We start from the raw sequence: 17746 nt of genomic DNA, 5'->3' as shown, positions 1-17746 counted from the left end.
CTGCAGGACGAGTAAGTTCACATTGGCGCTTGCCTCCTATCCGGAAGGAGTCCACAGGAGGAACCCCGAACGAAATATCAGCGCAACTGCAAGCGCTGTGCAGTTAAAGCGCACGGACCCGTTATAGTCTATGGGGTCCGTGTGCTTTAACTGCACAGCGCTCCTCCTAAACACTCTCCTCCTGCTACTCGTGGACTTGGTGACTCTCCTTTAGTCGAATAGTGGTTTCCCTTGAAACGAGCATTTTTTTGTCCATAGACTCGATATTTGATCGAGTAGTGGAATATTGAGACTCTACTGTAAACAAATATCGAATTGCGAATATTTCACTACTCGCTCATCTCTAGTAATATAGATAGCACTGCAATCTTTCATATGACACTAAGATACACTCCTCTTTCATAGGACACCAAAAGCAAGTATCCATGACTGTCATCCTTCCCTAATTGTTACACAGCCCTGTACGCCAAGCCCGTACTTCATACACAGGAGCATTAGAAAGCACAAACACAGGTAGGATTTCACAAAAAGGAGCCAAAATTTGTTTAGAACATTACAAACTGTATTAATGACACAAATTCTGCCAGAACATCAACATTTGCCCAAAAGTTTAGCTTCCCTTTAAATTATGGTTTGCATTGGAACGGCTTAGTCTTGCCAGTTTTGAGTTCTGTTTATTATATTAGTTTTGGCATTCTGTAGTGCATTGTGTATTAGTAAGTTGGTTGCTCAGAGCAAATATTGTACTTCTGGCTGTGAAATGAAATTCGCAGGTTTGTGGTTCTTTGACCTAATACTTAACATGATTCTTTTGCATTTAGGTGGTAACAATTTAGGAAAGGTAAATGGGGCCTATATGGGGCTCACAATCTACAAAAATAAAAATCGGTGGAGTGAAAAGTCACGCAAGGATGACTTTACTCTCTGACATTTTCCAGCGTAGTCTATGGGGATGACAGATTTCTACGTTTAACCGTTTTCTAAGTGGATAGGATTTCCATATTTCCTAATCCCTAAGCGGACTTGAACACTAGTGTCAATAAGACATTATCCTTTCTTTTCCTAGTTGGAAAAGGAAAACTGTGCCTGCTGTGTCACCTATTGGACGGTAGGTGGCGCTAGAGGCACAGGTTTCCTTACCTTTTCGTTCTCTCCTACTACCCACATTGAAACCCTAAAGGTAGATGCTACAATGGGGTGGGTGAAGTCAGGTGCTGCCAGGTATGCTGTGGATCCAGTAGGTGGCGCTGCCTCTTTTGACTGTTAGTATCAGGCGTCACCTGCTGTATCTAAGTCAATGCAGACAGATTAAGGTTGCATATAGGAGAGGTATAGTCAGCCTCTACAGCAACAGCTCAACCCTAGTTGGCCATTCTAGGACCATTGATCCGTCTCCCTTCCCGTAGTATGGTCACGTGTGTCCATGCTTCGTGGACCAAATTTTTCACACACTAGAACACTAGATGTAAAACGTACACGCTCTGTTGTCTGCTTCTCCGCCGCCATGTTGTTGTAGCTGCTTACATATCTGATAGGCCATATTCCCTCAAGAAAATGGCGTCTCTTCTCCTCTTATCCCTGTGTGATCTCCGATGTCGTACCCAACTACGCACTTCCTCCATCTGTCACTACCTCTGACCAATCGGCCGCCGATTAGCTGATCTCGTCGTCTCAGCGGCTGCAGTTAGATCTTTCTGCCGCTGACGATGGCAAAGGGGCGGGCTCTGTGAGCTCGGTGTGGAGACGGGGAGAACCGGCTGGACAGGAACATCGGACGCTAAGTTCCAGCAGCAATAGCGATCTCCCTCCTCGCTTGCCCCACATCCACCATGGAGACTCCTCAGCGGGGGACCTGGAAGCCGGCTCTGCTCATCATCGGCCTGTGGGCGCTGCAACTGTCCGGCCTGGCCCTGGCCATCCAAGAAGATGACGGGACACACCGCAACAGGGAGCCCCCGCTGCCCCAGAGACCTGAGGTGGTGGCCCGGGTAGAGGTGAGAGCCGGGGGGATGGGAGGGGTGTATAATGTATATATATTATAGAATATGTTATATTTCAGCATAAAGTCTCCCCTATGTATGTATGTATGTGTATATATATATATGTATGTGAGTATATATTAAATATGCAAGCTGTATACTGCTATATATCAGGGCTGGTGGCTGCATTTATTATACAGTATATTATTTTTAATACCTTAGCCCCAGAGTACCTCTCCATTGGTTTCCATGTAACCTCCGCTGGACATGATACAACACATATCTGTATGTCAGGTATAAAATATACAACCGCACACCATAAACACTCCTCCACATGTATCACAGCGGCTTATACCTCACAGGATCCAGCATGTTGATATCCAGTATGGCTGTCCCATTTTATTGCCCCTTGAGCTCTGCCGGTGGACGATTGGAGATATGAACGTCCGATTCCTCCGGCTATTTGATCCCATGTGTATGGCCCCGCTGTTAGTGGATGTTACCATCTTCATTGTGAGAGGGATGTAATGGGATCGGCAGCACTGATTGGGCAATGTCACACTGCATAGGCACACACCCCAACAGGTAACACCCACTTGTCAATTTATTCTGAAATTTTTAGGCAGAATAACAGAAAAAAAATAAGATGCTTTTTTTCTTTTTTTGTTACTTCATGAGAATTCAGGTATTTACTAAAACTGCGAGGAATGGTGAAGGGGGATGGGAGGACCAAACTAACAAGTTATTGCCTTTATATAGGTTAGGAGATAACTTTCTGATCTGTAGGTGTCTGACGGTTGGGACCAGTACAGATCATGAGAACAGAGGCCTGAATGAAGGATCAGGTTGTGCAGTCTCTATTAGGGCTGTTGTAGGTTGCCAGGCTATCTCCAATTGACCTATATAGATGAATAGAGTGGCAGCTGTCATACAATTATATACAAATGGAGAAAACGGGACCCCATCCTGATCATTTGGGATCAAGCACTTGGGGCCCCACTGATCAGCAGGTTATCACCTATACTGTGACTAGATATTAGGATGCTACCCACTTCACCAATACACATTAGATGTTATAGGTAGTGGGCTCTGCTAAGGCTAGGGACACACAGGATGGCTGTATTTACCGCTGTTGGCCTACGTTATGGTGATGGTAAAAAGGAAAATCCCATTGATGAAGAGGAACATATACGCTATAATCTACACAGGAGCTTCAAATTTGCACATACAGTTAGATCACCTATATATATATATTTTTTTTTTTTACCTGCAGCTTCATTCATTATGTTTCTGGCAGCTTTAGAATGAATTCACATGTTGCAGATTCTGCACTGAAAATTCCTGTCTGTTTTCAATACCGCACATGTAGTCTCTAGACCCCATCCTCAGGCAGTGATATGTAGAGCACCTTGCGGCTACTCTGCACAGGCCATTCAGACATTGTCCTTTCCATGTAGTGAGCACAACACCGGTTTTATCTTAAACTATTCTGTATACACACATACTCAACCCAGCTGAGTGTGCATTTATTGGGGGGAGAAAACCACTCCCAGATATCCCAGATGGTCTCCGAGAACAAAAAGATCAGACATGTTAAAATCCAATTACTGGATTTTTATCTCCCCAAAACTCTGCCATCAGTGGAAAGATTAGAGGCTCCTTACACATTATATGCTGAATTCAGTTAATATATAGGTAATGTCTATGGCCAGCTTTACAATGCTGTACATGGCAAGATCTCCACCAGGCCAGTGTGTGAGGACTGTGTATTCAGGTCCTAGTGACATTTGTTCCAAATTTGTATACATCATCAAATTTGAATGTAGCCTAAGACAGAACTTGAACCTGGATCGGTATACATTTAGTAAAGCAAACTGTAAAGTAATTCACCATTGGTTGTCACAGACACGCCGGGTACATAGCATTGCTGATATCCAATATCATTTGTCGCTTTGCATCCTAACCAGGGGTAGCTCAGGCAGACCGGGCCATCCATGCATAACATGGTCAGCCATCTGTGTGAGTACTACGATGTAATGTAAGGCGATATTATCCTTACTATTGCTTTTGTTTCTTACATATAGAGCACAGTTTGTCTTTCTGTAAGTTGCTGAGCAGTCCGGTCCCCTCACATGGTGATCTGTATTACTGAAAGAACCAGTCTGATCACATTTCTTACTGCATGATGACAAGGTGTCAGACCCCTACCAGTATGAAATTGATGACATATTCCAAGGATAGGCCATCAGTATCTAACCTTTAAGCTTTGTATACCAGTGCTACTTGTATATGACACCTTGCCGTTAAATATGAGCATGCACTTGGTATTATTGTGAAACGCTATATGTAGAGGCCTTTGTTTCGTCACACGAGGAGCAGGACTACTTCCTCATTCCATGGACATTAATATCTGCAGATTAGTCGGCCGTAACTACGTACCATGAAATGCCAGCCAGTCGCTCATTAGTAAAGGGCCGCTGCCTGCCTGGCATTGAGCTGCGTTCTTCTTATGTGTTGGTCTCTGCTGGATGCCACTTGTAATACTATAAGGCTTTACCAAGTCCTTGGAGTCTGTATGTACACATCTAAGGACGGGATATACGAAGGACACTTGGGAGAGAGGCTGATAACCGTGCAGAGTACACATGACTTAAGTACATGGAACCTGTTCTGTAGTATTGTAGCACCACAATATTTCTCTACAGTTTATGCATTTGGGACCAGCAATATGAAAATATAAAATTGAAGATTTTCCCCTGCTAGTATATACTAGCGCTTCCATAACATTTTGTCTAGGGCCCCATTCATATCATTAAAGTACCAGTGGATGACGCCTGCATAGAGAGTGGCGCTGGCGGCAGATTTACAGTAAGTGCTGCCAGTAGATATGAATGGAAAGTTTTCTGCTCCCAGTATTACTATTTGTCGGTCATGTTTGTGTCATGACCTCTTACTGAATGTCCCGGTCATACTGATCATTGGAGTGATAGATGTTTCTTCATCCATATGTATGGTGCCAGATCTGATTGTAGCCTTCCACTGTTTGCTCTAGTGTCTGTATCTTCTATAATATAGGGCAATGCTTGTATATGAGCGCCATACCCCACTACGCTCCCTGCATTTTGAGTCCTTTGTGTGATAAAAATGCATTACAAAGGTGTGTCACTTATCATAGCCTTTTTGTACATATCACATAGATTTTCCCTTGGTTCTCTGTATCGTGTGCTATCCGCTGTGTTAGCCCTGTACTATGGAGAGCCGGCCTGTCTGAAGTGACCTCTTCAGCTTTTCTGGTGATTCAGTCCATTGTCAGGGTGAATGTTTCATGGCCGGAGGTTTCTTCTATAGAAGTATTACTTATTATTGGAGTAGTGATGCATTAGCTGAGCAGATATGGCACCTAGGGGCACAAGTACAAAGCTCTGTCCTTAAAATATCTTATTCTAGGTAGCTTTTCGATACGACCTCTGTTCTGTGATATGCACTGCTTAAAGGGCTATTGCAATATAGAAAACCTAACTCCTATGTATTCAGTACAAAGAAAAATCCTCAATATCTGACATTTTTGTGACAGTAATATGTGCTGATAAAACACAACGTGTATATTTGCTGTGGAGTCTACAGCCGTCAACCTGAGGGAAAGCTTTGAGTTTCTGCTGCGGATTGCACACTGTCACTGCCACAAGTCTGTACACTGGGCATCCCTATTTATTGGGTCATTTCAGCCGTACAAAATTCAACCGTCAATATTAACAACTAAACCATCCGATTTTTTTTTGATTGGGGTGGGGCAGTTTTTTTTTTAATAGTAAACATTTGCTGCTGTCATTTTTCAGGAGCAGAATCCTAAATGAAAGCTGCCCTGTGGTCACTGCACATACAATGCATCTGCCCCAGTGAGTCTGCACAAGTTGGCTGATAATTTTCCCAACGTGGCCAGTAATTCCACACACCAGTATTCTTGGCCATCAGCCAACCAATAATCCCCAGCTTATGCTAAGTTCACAATAGCGCTGCATGTCTATTGTTCTGATCTGTTCTGGAGGACAGAAGAACAGAGAGACGGACTGCTACACTAGTGGTATCACACCGAGTCCAACAGGCCGCATTGTCTATATTGGGGTCCGTCGGGTGTCCCTCATTTTAAAACTGAGATTGGTGGAGGAAAAAAGTTTTCTATGAAGTACTTTTTTCTTTGCTGCTTTTCAGGCAGACATTGTGATGGAGTCAGTAACCCAGATGTGAATGAGGCTTTATATAGTGTGTGGCCGCCCAATACCATCTCGGTGCTGTAATTGCAGCAGGATCCTTCAGCGAGATGTGATGGATTTATATATGCCACATTCTAGATTTACAAACATCCAAGGAATACCTCAACCAATGGTTTGCATGCGTATTAAACTGGGGATTTTATAACCTATGAGAAGTAGACACTTGGCATACTCTTCCATACATATGGTCCATAGGAAGCAATGGGGATGAAGCAGAGCAGGCCTCTAGCCGCAGCAGAAGCCTCTTCCCTACCTGCTCAGCACCTTTGGCTGCCTGTGTCTTACCGCCGTGTCTTGCCCCTTTCTTATACACTGCCACGTTCCTTCAATAAAGTTTCATGGTTGTTTTTCATTCTTTCATTCATTCAATGGGGCCAGTCCTTGTACAAGTTTACATCACATCTGCGATAGATATCCAAGTGTCAGCCTCATATTTTATTCTCTATCTTATGTAAATCTAACGTGAATACTAGGGGATTTTTTTTTTTTTTTTAGCTGGTCAGATACTCATTGGACTGATGAAATGACAGAGCGCTTCTGTATGACCCATTTATCTCCTGGTAGATGTCTATAGAGACTGCAGATGGTGTATATACGTGATTTTATACACCCTCTGGTAACTATATTAAGGGGGTGGGGTGCACATACTTTTGACCATGTAGTGTTTGTGTAATAGATTTTCTTGCTGACTGCATTAAATTGTAAGTCAGACTAATTCTAAGGCCCCAAGCCCATGACCGTAGTTGTTTTCCATATTTACTCCACAATTCTGGCGCTATTGACTTCTATTGCACCATACACACATCCGTAGATTTTACTTTAGGCTGTAGAGATCATCTGGAGGTCCTACTCCTGTCTGTGTCTGTACTCTTTATATTGGATCAGGTTTTTTCGCAGATTCTTGATTATGGAAGCAATATGGACGTTTATTTGTGCAATACTGATCCGTATTTCCAGACAGTAGAAGCCACTAAAGTCATGTGCATGAAGCTTAAGCAATGTGAACATGCCGGTCTGCTTGAATAACATCTAGGACCTATAAGTTACATTGTTTTTTGCTCTTTCCACAGAAGATCCCCAGCCAGCCCCCTGTTGTACAAGTTGGGAATGCAGAATTGAGCCCTACTACTAACCTGGGGTTCATCCATGCCTTTGTAGCAGCCATATCTGTGATCATCGTGTCAGAGCTGGGAGATAAGACCTTCTTTATAGCGGCCATAATGGCGATGCGCTATAACCGCCTGACGGTCCTCGCTGGAGCAATGCTTGCCTTAGGACTGATGACTTGTTTATCAGGTGACTTGTATTTTTAGTTTTGAATAATTTATTTCAGCTTGTGGTGTTAGTTATCGTATGCATAGTACTCACTGCTCTGAAGGCATATTGGTATAGGAGAACTCAATGTGATGTCATGGCTGCTTTATATTATAAAAACAACAAACATTACTGATGATGAGTATAGGGCAAACACCTGACCGCACGGACCAGAACTCCCAAACTCAAGTGATCCCACAGCCTAAGGCTCCCAGAGAAGCCAGGATGACAGGTGCACGGCACAGCACCCGGGTAGGCATGGATAGGTGAGACGGGAGCAGATCTGCCTGCACAAAACTGTGAATTTACCCTTAACTGGACAAACCCTTTAGTGACAGTTGTCAATTAAGCAAAGTGATTTGCCCTTCACCAAAGAAGAGTTTGTAGCAATAAAAGCTGCAGTAGACTTGTAAAAAAAAAATAAAAAAATCTACATCTACATGCAAATACATAAACAGGACCAGAAATGATAAAGCAATCCCTTTAGTTCACTGACCACACTGCATGGCACGTACTATAGATGACTCCATTACTGCCGCTACTTAATGCTGTCTTCTTGTTCCGTTCCTCAGTATTGTTTGGCTACGCCACCACCGTCATCCCCAGAGTTTACACCTATTATGTATCCACCGCCCTTTTTGCAATATTCGGCATTCGGATGTTACGGGAAGGGTTAAAGATGAGTCCAGATGAAGGTCAAGAAGAGCTGGAGGAAGTTCAAGCTGAAATCAAAAGAAAAGATGAAGAGGTACATCCTAATTCCGACCTATCTTGTAGACAATTATGGATTCTGACCACTTTTTATACCGCTGTTAAGGAATATACTGTATATGCTGTTATAGTATTTCCTGCACTGAGATTACTTAGGTGCATATTGTCAGATGACGTCTTTGTAGTTTCGACTTGTCATGTATTTCACATTCATTTCTTGGTTTGTTTTTTTGTCTAAGCTTCAAAGAACAAAGCTCCTGAACGGTCCTAGTGATGTGGAAAGTGGCGTTGGACCAGCAGTTCCCAAGAAAAGATGGATGCAGTTCATCTCCCCAATTTTTGTCCAAGCATTCACTTTGACGTTCCTGGCAGAGTGGGGGGATCGCTCCCAGCTAACTACTATTGTCTTGGCAGCCCGAGAGGTTAATGTTTTTTGGGTTTTTTTTTTCTTCTTTAGTCTGGAACAAACACTATATTACTATATTACTCACTATGATCGCTATTAAAAGTGATATTTTTAAAAAGCCTTATAGGATGGGGGTCCAGACATAAAGCACCACTTTAGATATGATTAGAAATGTCCCCATTCTCTGCAGGAGCGTTCCAGTGGTAACCTGTGGGGGGTGCTAGGAGTTCCAAATCCCACCTATTGTAGGTGTCCCTCTATAGGACTGCAGACTGTTATGTCCACAGCGGAGTGATGGAGAAAGGACCGTGACTGTAATGTTTTATTGATGTGCCATCTGGCTTCAAAATCATGGCAGATTCTTATTGCCTTTACTATGGTTGTGGGTGCCATGTATGGATGAGGGAAACAAGTTACTGATTCTGGCTTCCATTTGAAATAAATTATATTATACTATTACTAATATTATGTAATTAGTTCGTTATATAGTTACTAATTTTTCCCAGAATTTGTCAGTATCTATCTCGCCAAGTCGGATTGTAGAAAATTAGAGGAGACAGAGGATTGGCCCTCGGACTCCTACACCCAAGTACAGATGCCTATTAGGATTGTCAGAAAGCAGACCTCAGCATGTAGTAAATGTACAATATACTGCAGGATGTGTTGTCTTCTCTTGCTAGCAGGTGTAGACTTCATAGTGTTTCCTCTTCTTGCAGGACCCGTTTGGCGTTGCTGTTGGCGGTACTGTAGGACATTGTCTATGCACTGGGTTAGCGGTTATCGGGGGAAGGATGATCGCACAGAAGATTTCAGTTCGCACTGGTGAGTATAACGACTTATTTTCAATAAATTGACTACTAACAGAATTTATATAAAACACCTAATAAGGTCCTGGTAGGGCTGAATGAGACTTGTCATACCCTGTACAGCCCCTAGTAAGTAGACAGTGTGCAGGCAGCCTGGACCCGAGTAAATAGTGAAGTGGCTGCACCAGTCATGGCTTCATCACCAGTATGATCTTCTCACATGTATCATGGTGTCCACAAATTATAGTCCAGCTGTAACTTTATTCTAAGGATAATGCAAAGGATCCCACCGGGAAACAATCTTTTTGCTTAATTCCGTTTATTCTCAAAATTATGACAATGCTTGGTGAACAATGAAATTGAGTGAACGTTTTCGGCCTATTTGGCCTTCGTCAGACTCAATATAGTTGGAAAGTATTCTTAAATATGGAAGAATTTTCATAAAATTGTAAAAGCCCAGAGATGATTTTAGAGATGTTAGGCTGTCTGAAGAAAATGTACTCAAATGTGGTCCCCAAGTCATTTCATTGTGGAGGTACAGTAAGGCATGCGAGGATGCACATCATGCCTTGTGACCAGAAAGCTGGTGTATCTGGAGATCCTAATGGAAGTGACCTCCTAGGGGTTAATGGCATTGGTGGTGCAGTGACCTCATGCAGGGGTTAATGGCATTGGTGGTGCAGTGTACCCTTGCTGGAGGTTCCAGGGTTAATGGCATTGGTGGTGCAGTGACCTTATTCAGGGGTTAATGGCCCTTGCTGGAGGTTCCAGGGTTAATGGCATTGGTGGTGCAGTGACCTTATTCAGGGGTTAATGGCCCTTGCTGGAGGTTCCAGGGTTAATGGCATTGGTGGTGCAGTGGTGGACCACACCACCAATGACAGAGGACGCATCTCGGACCTCCAGCTAGGGCCATTAACCCCTGAATGAGGTCACTGCACCACCAATGCCATTAACCCTGGAACCTCCAGCAAGGGCCATTAACCCCTGAATAAGGTCACTGCACCACCAATGCCATTAACCCTGGAACCTCCAGCAAGGGCCATTAACCCCTGAATAAGGTCACTGCACCACCAATGCCATTAACCCTGGAACCTCCAGCAAGGGTACACTGCACCACCAATGCCATTAACCCCTGCATGAGGTCACTGCACCACCAATGCCATTAACCCCTAGGAGGTCACTTCCATTAGGATCTCCAGATACACCAGCTTTCTGGTCACAAGGCATGATGTGCATCCTCGCATGCCTTACTGTACCTCCACAATGAAATGACTTGGGGACCACATTTGAGTACATTTTCTTCAGACAGCCTAACATCTCTAAAATCATCTCTGGGCTTTTACAATTTTATGAAAATTCTTCCATATTTAAGAATACTTTCCAACTATATTGAGTCTGACGAAGGCCAAATAGGCCGAAAACGTTCACTCAATTTCATTGTTCACCAAGCATTGTCATAATTTTGAGAATAAACGGAATTAAGCAAAAAGATTGTTTCCCGGTGGGATCCTTTGCATTATCAGATACAGGTTGGGACCCTATCCTGCCTTAACTAAACCGCATCCATCACACCTGTTTACACTTTATTCTAAGGATATGTACACTGGTCAGATACGGCAGAACTGTCTGCAACTAAAAATCTGTACTATTCTCAATGGAGCTGGCACAAATCCATGTGCAGCTTCCAAAACAACCCTGATAGAATGAATGGAACTAACCCTCATTTGCAGAAATTTCTGCAACAAAATCTGCCACATGTGAACACATCTTAAGGCTAAGGCGCCACAGGACGTTCTGCAGCCAAAAAGTGCTGCGGGAAAAAACGCGGCGCCAACACATTGCAGTTTTTCCCGCAGCGCTTTAAACAGAAAGTTTGCAGAGTTTTCCTCCTCAGACTTTCTGTTCCAATTATATCAATAGGGAAATTGCCAGTGTTTCCGTAGATATAATTGATGTGCTGTGATTTCCAAAACTGCATCGCTTTTGGAAATCGTGGTGTGTCTGCACTGCGGTTTTTACGCTTGAATCCCCTCCACTTTGCCTGTACTGTAAAACGCCACAATTTTTCCTGCAGTATTTGCAGCTCGGACAAATCGTGGCATTTCTGGCCGTTGGGGTCCCCTGGCCTTAGAAAACTTGTCCTGACTTAAGATTCTGATACATTTGTGAAATTTGCAAAGTAATTTATCCGAGCAGTTTTTAACTCTCCTTTTTCTTCTTCTTTTCCAGTGACCATCATTGGAGGAATAGTTTTCCTTGCTTTTGCTTTCTCTGCTTTATTTATAAGTCCAGATGCTGGTTTTTAGGATTTTTTTTTTTCTTCCAAGATTTGAATTGTGGAAAGAGACTCCTTTTTGTACTGTAGTTCTGTATATAATGTACAAAGGTAGAGATGAGGAGAAGTCCACTGTACAGAATCACTCGATACGGCGACTATTTTTATGCTCTGTCTCTAAGGTATTGACTGAGTAAGGACTTTTTTTTTTTTTTTTTTTCCCTTTCTTTGTGAATTCAGCCATATTTACAGATGGAAGGTCAACTCTACCTTTAATATTTTAACAACTCGTATTTTCTTAAGGTACGGGTCTAAGTTCTACACACACTTGAAAGCATGAGGAGAAGGTCTTGCATAGACCCTGCGTAGCTCTTGAGATACCTATGACGTATTTAAAAGGTGTAGTTTTCCTTGTAAAACCTTTGTTTTCTTTTATCCCCAAGTGTCTCTCCGTCACTATTGTGTCACGACCGGGCACAGTATCCAGTATATAGAGATTGTCAATATTTGACATGAGGTCTGTTCAGATTGGTAACAGCAGTAAGTCCTGGTTTCTGGATGTGAAATGTTCTCATTTCACTGTAGAAAATAAAAGTCTAAAAAAGTTTTTTTATTTTGTTCACTGTGGTTTACAGAAAACCCGCCGTGATCATTTTCACTCTATAGCAGTCATAGCAAGATATAATATGTAATATACATTTTACAGAGAACCTTTTACCACCTCATGCCCCTTGTCTGTTCTGAGACCACTCATTTGTCAGAAGAAGCCTACTTAGCATTAGGGGCACCAAAACTAACTGCACTGAAAGCTCCCGAAGGGTGGGGGCTAGAGAGAAACCATCTAACTGTGCCGGAATCATCGCCCCTTAATGAATGCAAAGAGGTGGTGAAAGGTCCTGTGTAAAGAAGCACTCCAAAGGAAATTCTGGTTTTGAAATGTTATGCTAATTTACAACAGTGTAACTTGTTTTAGCCTAGCTTAGTTGCCTCCATGTATTTCCACTCTTTATGGGCAGCTGTGTGAGGCGATAAACCGTCTGACCCACTAGAGCTTGCTGTCTGGTATAGACAGATGGTCAGTGTTGTCCAGGATTAATTCTGCATCTGCCTTCTCCTGTACCCATCAAGCTCTCCCTCCTTATCCCTCTATCTATCTCCCATGCATAGAGAGCTGCTGAAGATATCATTTCTGCCTTATCTAAGAAACCAGGCACTCCTGGCAATATAATGTGTGAGTCTATACAATGATTAGCTACATAGTTATGAAATATCCCTCCTAGGTACTTTATGTATTTGCTGTGTGCAGAATCTCCAGTGTACTTTTATGAAATGCAGCTTTTTACAATTCTCCCCTGCCTTCTGTTAGTGATAGGTTTTTCCCTATTGGTGATCAGCAGCAGGAGGCAATAGAAACCTGTCAGACCACCATTACACACAATACATAGGTGACGGGTTTGATCCATTACTGATCTGTCACATGTCACCCTTAGGGAGCCTGCACACGGAGTTATGCTCCGCTCATTCTGAAAGTAAAACTCATTCAGAATGAGCGCGTAAAACCCAGATCCCATTGATTTCTATGGGTGCCGGCATATACGTGTATCACATTGAAAGCAATAGGGGGGGAAAAACCCCCCCCTCCCATTGATTTCAATGGGGAGTGCGCCTATGTCGGCACCCATAGAAATCAACGGGATCTAGTTTTTACGTGCTCATTCTGAACAAGTTTTCCTTTCAGAAGGAGCAGAGCGTAACTCCGTGTGCAGGCTCCCTTAAATGGGTTTCGGGGCAGAGTAATTCCAGTGTTAAGATTCCTCTTCCCACGGTCTTGAAAATGTAGGCTGCATTAGGGGAACCATTTTAGAGGAATAGAAGGAAGCAAAACGGCAGATAACTCGGTAATGGCACACCCAACTAAAACAATATGTACACAAGCCTATATACTGTATTTTTATATTAATAGCCTGTGGTACACTGTAGAGGCAATGGAGTAGCTGGAGTGCTTTTTTAAAATTTAAGACAGTCATATGAGATTACAAAAATATGGCTGTCCTGTATTTGATTTTGTAGCTCAGTCCCATTCAATTGAATGGGTCTGAGCTTCAATACCAGGCTTATTCTGTGGACGAGAGTGGTGCCATTTCCATGACTTGCTCATTGACTGTCATCATGAATTACCTTGCCACTGCCCATTTAGCAGGAGGGAGAGCTCGGTAGTGACATTGCCTGGAATTACTGACTAGACCAGCACACTCCTCCATACTGCGCAATGAGAACCGGGAGCAAGGCAGATTCTAGGCAGACCCCAAAGATGGCATTCTGGGTAATAGCATTTTATACCTTTGTTATTCTCATGAACCATATGCTGTGGCAGGATTTATGAATAAAGTATGCTGGTCATGTCTTAGGAGCCGAGGTGATTGTTTCCTCCATCCCATCTCTGGTGCTGTATGTACAGTAAAAGGCTGATAGGAAAGCGGCATTGCCGACAGAAGGAAATCTCAGGGGGTCTGATATACTGTCATGATATATTCTATATACAGTATATATTCTCCAATTTCCCTTCATGCAATGTAACATCTCAGTGTCGTAGTGCTACAAATTTCCATATACCCCTATTGTCTAACCGCTGTAGTGTTTACAGTTGCATATTTTTATATAATTTTTTTACATTGCTCATATACAGTATTAGGCTAAGGCCCCATGTAGCAAGCGGCAGCTCTTCGTGTTTTTACCTGCGAGGTTTCCCTCTGCAGACTTTCTGCCTGTTATACCTATACGGAAAATGGCAGCGTTTACATAGGTATAATTGACATACGGTGACAAGTGTTTTTAAAATCGCAGCTTTTCCACTACAGATTTTTTTTTTCCTGCAACGTATGGATGGGATCTACAAGAATCTCATCCACTTTGCAGGTAATGTAAAACACTGCATTTTTGCAACGTGTGGCCCCGGCCTTAGGGTGGCTTTACACACTGCGCTTTTTATGGGGAAAAATTACATTTTTCATGGCTTTTTGTCCAGCTGGATGTTTTATTAAAGTTTTTTGGGAAATATACTGTAAAAAAAAAAAAAAAAAGAGGTAGGCCTTATACTTTTTTGTTATTGTTTTGGAAGCCTTACTCCAATTTTTTTTTTTTTGTGACTAGTTTTTTTATTTCTTAGAATATTTTAAAATGTAAAATTAAAAGCATTTGTCATTTACTGTGTGAAAATCTCCAACTTGCTTTTCAGCGGCAGAAATTCAGGAAATCAAACCTGTCACTTGGAGGCAAAATGTAACTTCTCATTGGCACAAAGGCTGATAAATGTGAACACGGCTTAATGATTTCTATTCCAGCCTGGTGAATGGGGACTGTAAATAACAAAACGCTCATATTGTTATTTTTTTTTCCCTTCAGCCAATGGTTTTTGCATATGATGTGAACAGTTCAAAGGAAAACTAGAAAAGTGGACCATAGTCCCAGATCACATACAGGAGTGGTTTTAGGCTGCACTTTTTTTATGGCCTAGAAATCAGTGAGTCCTAATATATACTGTTAAAGTGTACCTCCAAGTCTAAAACACCTCATAGGTGAATAATATGATATATTACAAAGTTTATTATAAAGAAAAATACTTCTATGTACTTAATAAATGGAGAAAGAAGTCTATGGAGAGTGCTGCACTGTCTACTCTACTACACTTAGTAGCTCTTTTGATTCTAAAGCAAGATCCTATTGTGCAGGCAGTAAATCATTTACTAGCCAGCAGCTGCCGCCTCCTCACCATAGACTTCTGTATGTGAGGCTGGATATGCTTCTATTAGAGATAAGAGTACGAGTGAAAGGAAGTAGAACAGAACATTTTGTTACCGTTGGTTCACATCTGCTTTTGTATTCCGTCCGGAGAGAGTCCACATGGAGACTCCGGACAGAATCCAAACACTGATGTGAACGAGGCCTTAGAAATCTATTCATTTATGAAAATTGGTTTTATAATTGGAAGTACAAGCTGAAGGTGACGGCAGAAACCGCACACACAGACAGGAATGATTGCACAAGTCTAGTATACAATAGTGTGATAATTCACGGTCGCTTGTGTCTGGAGTGTCAACTACATGTGGCGGCCACATTGTGGCTATGCAGTCAAAATCCTGTTTCTAAAGGTGAAGCTTACAGAAAAGCTCCTTGAATTGAAGCATCTAGCTCTATGGCACAGTGGGGCAGATTCAGTAAGACTGGCGTATCAAACGTCAGTCTTCATAAAGACCTTGCCTGGCCGTAAGAGTTTGTAGCCGCTTCATAGATCGGTTGGACATCCCTGCGTCAGAATGGAGATCCACTCTATTTAGGAACTGGTATAAATATATTCTGTTGGGGTTTGTGATACACAAAAGAGCCTCACACGAAATTCATACCACCATTCCCTCTATGCCAGAATATTGGTGCAGAGATATTGCTGAATTTCCCTAGTGTGTTATTGGCTGTGCCAGCATGGCTTCCCACTTTACATGCTCGGATCATGGAGATAACATGGTGTTACATGCAGCACTCCACATGTTCAGAAACTTCTATATTTTTTTTTTTTTGCACTATATAGAAACGGTAAGAAGTCCTGTATCACCACAAAGCCATACCTTACTCTTGTGACTCCTTTGTCTCTAGAAATGTAATAGATGAAATATTCATTTTACCTTGATCAGTTCTTAAGTGCGCGGCGAAGTCAATGCCTGAAGCGTCTTACAGCAACCAAAGCCGGTAGCAGCTTTCTACAGATGACGTAGTGTAGACACATGTGGAGTCATGAAAATGATGTTTAATTGCTGTAAATTATTAAAGTATTTTGTGATACCTTTGTCTGTTACCTTTATGGAGCGTGAGCCTGGCCTAGTGTGACTAGGGACCAGTACTGGGTGGCTTCAGGTCACTCAGCAGGAGCCTTAGGGCTCGTTCACATCTGCGCCCGGTCTCCGTTCTGCAGGTTTCTGTCTCCTGCACAAAACCGGACAGGAGACGGAAACCTGCCGGCATCTTTCAAACCCATGCATTTGAATGGGCTTGAAAAGTCTCCGGCCGTGAGTGTTTTATGCGCTCCATGGTGAAACCGGGTTTTTTTTTTTTTTTAACCAAACACAGAGTCGAGCATGCAGTACTTTGTGTCTTGTTTTAAAAAAAAAAATGGTTTAGCCGCGGAGAGATCAAAACGCTCACGGCCAGACTCGGCATGACAGGTTTCCGTCTTATGCATGCAAAAGACGGAAACCTCAGAACGGAGTCCAGACGCTGGTGTGAACCTAGCGTCAGTGGTTAGACCATGAGTTGGCAATGGAATGGGGAAGGCAAATTCATGATCGGCTGCCTGCCTGAGTGCTCTGCCATATTTTGCAGCAATATCCAAAATAGGAAAGATCTCCCAGAGCAATCCCTTATGCAACAACTGCTGCCTCCTAGGTACTACTAGAAGGCGCTTGGTGCATATGTATCTGTTGCTGATTTTGTTGATCTCTGTTTACACAGTGGTTTTAGCTGAAAAACTGCATGCAGTTTTTAATTGCAGTAATGAGTAGCGCATGTGAGGGGGCATTCACACTTGCACCCATGTCTGTCCAAAAAAAACAGTTTCCCCAAGGGGAGGCTGCAGATGGACACTGGCAATTTGCTTTTAAAACCCATTCATATGAAAGAGTTTTAAACTGACCGCCGGGAAGCCGTCCCCATCCAGTTTCTTTGGGGAATAGGATGGTGAACTGGCATACGGACACGGGCACAAGTGTGAATGCCCCTTCTGCATTTGACCTGTATGCTAATGGACATTAAACAGAGCACCTCTGATGTACCGGCTGTTAGCATATAGCAGGGGTAGGGAACCTTTAGCTCTCCAGCTGCTGTGAAAGTACAACTCCCAGCATGCTCCACTCACTTCCATGGGAGTTCCAAGAACAGCAGAGCAAGTATGCATGCTGGGAGTTGTAGTTTTGCAACAGCTGGAGAGCCGTACA

At 42.8% G+C, this 17746-nt stretch overlaps 1 protein-coding gene across 2 annotated transcripts; it reads left to right on the top strand.

Moving 5' to 3' along the window:
- Positions 1-1569: 1569 nt before the first annotated feature.
- On the top strand, positions 1570-16567 carry TMEM165 (transmembrane protein 165). 2 transcript variants are annotated; one of them, XM_075259520.1, is made up of 6 exons: positions 1570-1994; positions 7324-7546; positions 8137-8312; positions 8515-8697; positions 9398-9503; positions 11720-16567. In XM_075259520.1, exons 1-6 carry the CDS (start codon positions 1830-1832, stop codon positions 11794-11796), a joined length of 930 nt encoding a protein of 309 aa, XP_075115621.1. In that variant the 5' UTR covers positions 1570-1829; the 3' UTR covers positions 11797-16567. The 2 variants fall into 2 exon arrangements, with proteins under 2 accessions (XP_075115621.1, XP_075115611.1); XM_075259510.1 differs by having other exon boundaries at positions 1572-1994; positions 7321-7546.
- Positions 16568-17746: the final 1179 nt, after the last annotated feature.

The sequence above is a fragment of the Leptodactylus fuscus genome, chromosome 1 (genome assembly GCF_031893055.1).
Source record: "Leptodactylus fuscus isolate aLepFus1 chromosome 1, aLepFus1.hap2, whole genome shotgun sequence".
Taxonomy (NCBI): Eukaryota; Metazoa; Chordata; class Amphibia; order Anura; family Leptodactylidae; genus Leptodactylus; species Leptodactylus fuscus.
Note: the sequence above shows the minus strand (reverse complement) of the source record. Positions and strands in the feature narration are given on the sequence as shown.

Excerpts from the sequence above, each read along its gene's own strand:
- TMEM165 (XM_075259510.1), top strand. The coding sequence starts at position 1,830 with ATGGAGACTCCTCAGCGGGGGACCTGGAAGCCGGCTCTGCTCATCATC. Across the intron at positions 8,698-9,397 it reads TTGTCTTGGCAGCCCGAGAG|GACCCGTTTGGCGTTGCTGT; the intron begins GTTAATGTTTTT and ends CTCTTCTTGCAG. Across the intron at positions 9,504-11,719 it reads GAAGATTTCAGTTCGCACTG|TGACCATCATTGGAGGAATA; the intron begins GTGAGTATAACG and ends CTTCTTTTCCAG.